Source organism: Otolemur garnettii, unplaced genomic scaffold, assembly GCF_000181295.1.
Source record: "Otolemur garnettii isolate 467f Iridium unplaced genomic scaffold, OtoGar3 scaffold00025, whole genome shotgun sequence".
In the NCBI taxonomy this organism is placed as follows: domain Eukaryota; kingdom Metazoa; phylum Chordata; class Mammalia; order Primates; family Galagidae; genus Otolemur; species Otolemur garnettii.
The window spans coordinates 10,719,354-10,725,727 of record NW_003852420.1 but is presented as its reverse complement, the minus strand read 5'-3'; the positions used below and the strand labels follow the sequence as shown (position 1 = coordinate 10,725,727).

Below are 6,374 nucleotides of genomic sequence, written 5' to 3'. Positions count from 1 at the left end.
CCAGGCACAGCCCCACTGCTGAGTCCTCTGCTCCCTGCTGATAAAGCCACAGCTGGGTCTCATGTCCTGTCTGCCTCCCATGTGGGCAGAGGAAGCGCCTGCCAGCCCACACTGTCTCCTCTTTGCTCCTACCCTCCCACGACCTCTGTGACTCCCTGTGCCGCTCCCAGACGGCGCTGCCCTTGTCATCACCTCTGTTCACGGCCAGGCCCCAGCAACTCAATCTGTGGGATGGAGCCAGGATTCATCCTCTCTGCTCACGTTAAGAGTATGGGCACCACCCACACCCCAACTGCCATATAGAAAACCCATCTCCCAAGCCCAACACCACACTAAGCCTCTCTGAAGACCCCACCCAGCAGCACACATTCACTGCTGTGGGGGCGTGACACCACCTTCTGATCTACAGCTGAGCAAATGGACACACCGAAGGACTGGGAGGGGCTCCGCCATCTTGCCATGAACAGCAAGGAAGGCCGCCTGCACCATGCCCCACAGGCACAGGGCAGAGGGCACACACCCACCCCTCAAAGGCCAAAGCTCCACACTAAGCTGTCTTGGCAAGGTGTCAAATCCCTTCCTTCCTCAGCTCAGCGGCTCTTTCAAAGGGGCTGAGGGAGGTAAATGGGTTGTACCATTTAGTTCTTGTGCCCCAAAGGGAAGCAACAGGATACCCTCAATAACCCAAAGTACCACCCAAAGCCCTCCGGGCCCTTCCTGTGTCACCATCACACAAAGACACCCACTGGGCTCAGGTGTTGGCCAAGATCCGCCTCCTTGGCAGGAGATGGGGTGGAGCTGCACACAGTCCATGCTTTAGCACAATAAAGACATCTCTAACGCCTTCTTCAGACTGACCAACAATTCTCAGTTAGAGGCACTGCCCAAATTTATAGACTATGCCTACAGATTAGGTGGTAAGTCAGCTATCTAGAAAAAGATTTCCCCAGAGAGCCAGCACCTGCATGCGAGGTAAGGCTCCCAACTCAGCCAACAAAAGTCTGGTCACCCACTCTGGATATGAAGCAAAGAACCACGAATGCCACGCCCTATCCTCCTTGGGAGGCCCAGACCACACCTCCTTGCCAAGGATCCCAAGGCCCTCACCCTCCAGGCACCCTCCCTTCTGCTCAGCATGGTGCATGCCGGCTAACAGGGCCTGGGAATCTGAGAACCCACGAGCTTGCCAGCCCCGCCACCTTTAGCCCACACTGCTTCCCTCTGTCAGTAGACCTGCCACCTGCCCTCCCAAGGCACAGCCCACACTGTCAACTAGAAAACACTAACCCACTTGTGGCTCTCCCAAGTGAGGGCAACCCTCTCGAGGACCCTGAGGATTCTGACCCTGAGCTGTATCCCTCTCCCTCTTCCCCTAGCAGGAAAGGCCAAGCCTTACTTAGATTCTCTCTGATAAAGCAAGAGACTCAACTTGTAGGTATGCTCTGAGGACAGTCAAGGACAGTCCTGCCAGCGTAGGCTGCAGCCCTTGAGCGGCACACTGGGGTTAAAGTTTGGGGGCAGAAGATGGAGAAGGAGAGGAAAAGGCAAGTTGATAGAAGGAGGTAGGCAAGGACATTCCTATTCCCTCCTGGCCAGCTCCACACCCACCTATGCAGGGGCTGGGAATGCACGAAGGTGAACACCAGAGCCCTGGCATCAAGGAGACAAGTACAATCCAGTGGGGATAAAAGACACAAAAACAACAGGGCAAACCGGGGTAAGAGCCACATTAGAAGGATGAACACAAGATGCATGTGTGGGAACTCAGAGAACAATGAAGGCTTCCAGACACTCGGGCATGTGTCACAGGAGGACAGGACAAGCCAGGACTGGAGGATGAGTGGGTGTGTGCCAGGTGGGTGGGGAGCAGACGCACAGGAGGGTGAGAGTGGAGAAGGTAGGAGGAGGGGCTCAGAGGCAAGATGTGGGTATCAGAAAGATAGGACTGGGGCCAGACACAGAGTAGGTCAAAGAGGCCCCCTGGAGACAGGAAACCAACTAAGAACCTAGTGGAACGCTCCGCATCTGAACTGAAGGAACAGGCCAGAGAGCAGATATGACTGGCCAGGGGATAAGAAGAGGGGAGAGTGGAACTGAGTTTCTAGCTTGCATAACTGGTGTGGGAGAGTCGTGGTATTCACTAAGATGGAAAATGCTGTGGGGTGGAGGCTAAGGGCCACAGACACTCCTCCCACTCCAGTGGGTCCTAAGCGACCCTGTACAGCTCAGGGTCTAACCCGGGCCTTGGCATCCCACTTCAGTACCCCAATCTCACCTGCATCCAAACGTCGTCTGCAGCAAGGTTGTGATTCCCACGCAGAAGAAAATGGTCCCAATGAGCTGGCTGGTGGCCCACTGGTCATACCCCACACACATGGCGTCGGCCAGCAGGAAGGGCACGGCGATCGTGCCGCTGAAGCAGGTCAGGTAGTGCTGCAGGACAGGAGGAGACCAGGAGAAAGGTGAGCCCTTCCTCCTTTCTTCCTGATTGTATCCTAACTTTGCTCCCCCACTGCCTTTAAGAAATAGCCCAAGTGGCTCGGCACCTGTGGCTCAAGTGGGTAAGGCGCCAGCCACATACACCTAAGGTGGCGGGTTCGAATCCAGTCCAGCCCACCAAACAACAATGACAGCTGCAACCAAAAAAAAATAGCCGGGCGTTGTGGTGGGCACCTATGGTCCCAGCTACTTGGGAGGTGGAGGCAGGAGACTCGCTTGAGCCCAGGAGTTGGAGGTTGCTATGAGCTGTGATGCCACAGCACTCTACCCAGGGGGACAGCTTGAGGCTCTGTCTCAAAAAAAAAAAAAAGAAATAGCCCAAGTGAAGATTTCTAGGTACACATTCTTACCATGTACCAAATCAAGGTCTGTTCTTTTTCATCATTTCTCCTTTTCATTAGTTTTCCTATTACTCACTGGTAGTATTAGTACTATTGCCTGGACAAATCCATGCCAGCACACACACACACAAAATACCCAACATGAACACTGTGGGAGAGTGGCATTTTACTTACATAATTCTTACTAGGGGACTTTTTATTTATCCATGCTTTTCTGGCATTGGCTGCTGAAACTATATGCCTTTCTCCTCTGATCTGTTGACATGAATGGTGGTATACTAAACCATTCCTCCAACAAACACTAGTCATGTTGTGTTTTTCTTTTAGGATTTGATTTACTCATGTTTTTTGTAAAATTTTATAATCTACATTCCTAAGATAATTAGTTCACTTAAAAAACAAATCTTTCAGGTCTGAGGATTAAAGTTATAAAAGCTTCATTGCATGGGGTGTTTCCCATCTTTTTCTGTGGTCTGGCACTGTTTTGCCAGCATAGAATTTATTTGTCCCAGTCAGGACAGGGATAAGGGCATACAGTGGCTGTGGGAATCTTCCAGAAAGAACCCTGTCCCACTCATTACTCGGGGACTTCCTTGCCCAGAGTTGTGACCCTCCGAGGAGAGTCCCAGCACTCATGGATTGCTTCCCCCGCCTTCCCCTAGCTGATGAGTTATTTCTGTTCCTCAAACTTCCTACTTTTCATCCCGATAGCTTCCCACATTTGTCAAACATGTCGCTTGCAGGCCATAAAGGCCCACTGTGCAGGGGCTTCCCAGGGAAGACAAACATCCCTATTGAGGACTTAGAGCTGCTCTCAAGTCTGGGTATTATGGTCAAGAAAGACATGACACAGGCAGGGTTTCCCCACTCCTATCTGACTAGGGAAGATTTCCAGAAACCTCTATTATATAAACATTTCAAAAAGTATGTTCCCTGAACCTGGTTCGGAATGCTCAGCCCAAGGTAGATTATTGGCCAAGCCCATTCAGCTCCTCTGTCCCTGAACCCTCCCTTACTGGACACCTTCCAGCCCAGGTCGCCATGTGTTTTGAGGGGTGGAAAATAAACCTGTCTGGGCAAGAAGGTTTCCCAGCATCTGAGATATCTTCGGTTGAACTGATCATACGAATCTGAGAAAGGCAGAATGGAAAGTCAGACCTCAGGGCAGGGTTCGAGTTTAAACCGAAGCAAACACGGGCTGTGGTGTGCATCTAGAAAAAGTCTCCCACCTAGCCCCCTTCAAAAAGCCCTACTTTAACCCTGCAGAGGAAAGAGGGTTCTGAGAAGAGAGGAGGGAAATGTTGCCAGGGATGCAACAGGTCTCGGGTCTCTGTGGGAGAGCGTATCACTGTCACCCCAACCTCAGCCCCGCCTGCCTGCCCTCCCCCCACCGGAGGCTGCAGCAGACAGAGTGGCCACTGCAACACCACAGTTTCCCTTCCTTTAAAAAATAAATAAGACGGCAACCTCTCATGGCTCACCAATATCTCACGGCAGGGTTTACAGTGACCATGGCTGGGAGAGGAAGGCTAATTCCCCTTCTTCTCTACTCTTCTCCTCCCTCTACTCTCCCTTCTCTCAACCGTGTTTCCCTGAAAATAAGACACTGTCTTATATTTATTTTTTTCTCAAGAAGACACACTAGGGCTTATTTTCAGGGGATGTCTTATATTTTTTAAGTATAATACAACAATCTACATTTGTTCAAATACAGTTAAGTCATCTTCTTCTGGAACCTGATGAGGGAGCCGACCTTGTTGGTGGGGCTGGCGCTAGTGATGCGTGAACTCCCTTCCCCTAGCCGTTCACACGTGCGCAATAGGATGCCTGTGACCGCGGTTCCCACACACGCACCTGGGCAAGTGCGAAGGGCTCGGAGAAAGGAGCTGTGGCAGATAAAAGGTATTCCGGTCTTCCTTACCACTCTGCAGCTAATGCAGGACGTGGCTATGCAGGTACGCTGCACAGCCACGCCCATCACTAGGTCATATTATTGGGGTAGGGCTTATATTTAACAAATACATAGAAATCCTGCTAGGGCTTATTTTTTGAGTAGGTCTTATTTTGGGGAAACACGGTATAACTTACTATCTTTGTTCTTTTCTTTCACATCTCTTGCTTGTCTCCCAAACGTCTTCCTCCTTTTCCCTGCTAAACTGTAATCTATACTTCCTGTTTTTTTCTTCCTCACGAGAAGTTGATGTTAACAATTCCCATTCATCATTCTTTTTTTTTTTTAAATGCAGTTTTTGGCCCAGGTGGGGTTTGAACCCACCACCTCTGGTATATGGGGCCGGCACCCTACTCCTTTGAGCCACAGTCACCGCTCCCCCCCCCAATTCATCATTCTTAAAAGGAATATTTTATAATAAAGTCTTTAATAAATAAAAATCAAAGTACAATTTAAAAACTTTTTAAATCTAGAAAGATAAATCAAGTATCGGCTGGAACCATCGTACCTGCAACCCCAGAAATATACAGAGGTACCAAGGAGGAACATCTTCTATGGTGTAAATCATGTCTGATCTCTGGGGATCCAGGCTGCCGGTGCTGTCCAGGGTCTCCGCGAGGGAGCTCTGTGGGTAAGAGGGAGAAGAGGTACTCAGTAAAACCAAGCACTAACGTTAACTCAGCTCAGTCCAGACCACCGTTACAGAAAAATAGCTTTATCAAAGGGCCTCTAATCTCCTGTAATTTAAGCCTTTGCTCCTTTGATACAAGGCTGAAGTATACTTGCTCAGTGGAACAGTCAATCCTCAGAACATGGAGGGTCAGTGTTCCCTGGCATCAACTCATTCCTGAGAGTACCCAGCATGCTCAGAGCATTTCCCACAGCCTGAGCACCCTCCTGCATGGACAGAGAAACTCCCAAGTTGAGACTACAAAGTGACATGAGTGTCTTTCAACCAGACGCCACACGCAGAAATGTTAAAATTAACCACTTCCAAACAGTGAACTCTGATCTGGCCCTCCCCCCCTGCCGCGCACACACACACACCTGCAAACAGAACAGATCTTTATACCTAAATATGAAAGCCTATACCCTCCTATCAAAATCCTGCTGTTTTAACAATGTCAGATGGGAAGAGCAACACTCAGAAGTATATAAACACGATGGTTCAAACTGTGTTTAAAAAACAAGAGACTTGTATATAAAACTGTACTAGCACATTGTACCATAATTACATTAATGTACACAGCTAGAATTTAATTTAGAAAGAAAGAAAGAAAGAAAGAAAGAAAGAAAGAAAGAAGAGACAGTGGCTTACATGAGTAATCCCAGCACTTGGGAGGCCAAGGCAAATGGATTGCCCTGAGCTTATGGGTTCGAGACCAGCCTGAGCAAGAATAAGACTCCATCTCTAAAAATAAAAATAGCTAGGCATTATGGTGGGCTCCTGGAGTGCCAGTTACTTGGGAGGCTGAGGCAAGAGAATCGTCTAAGCCCAAGAGCTGGAGGGTGCTGTGAGCTGTGATGCCACAGCACTCTACCAAGGGAGAAAAAGTGAGACTCTGTCTCAAAAAAAAAAAAAA

General features: G+C 49.4%; 1 protein-coding gene across 1 annotated transcript in view; it reads right to left on the bottom strand.

The window, feature by feature from the left end:
* Window positions 1-6,374, bottom strand: part of SLC23A2 (solute carrier family 23 member 2) — a 138,415-nt gene that overhangs the window by 58,074 nt on the left and 73,967 nt on the right. Inside the window, exons 5-6 of the mRNA XM_003788033.3 lie at window positions 5,300-5,416; window positions 2,276-2,433 (exon numbers count right to left, since the gene is read on the bottom strand). Coding sequence (XP_003788081.1) covers window positions 2,276-2,433; window positions 5,300-5,416 — 275 coding nt within the window. The remainder of the gene's footprint in view (window positions 1-2,275; window positions 2,434-5,299; window positions 5,417-6,374) is intronic.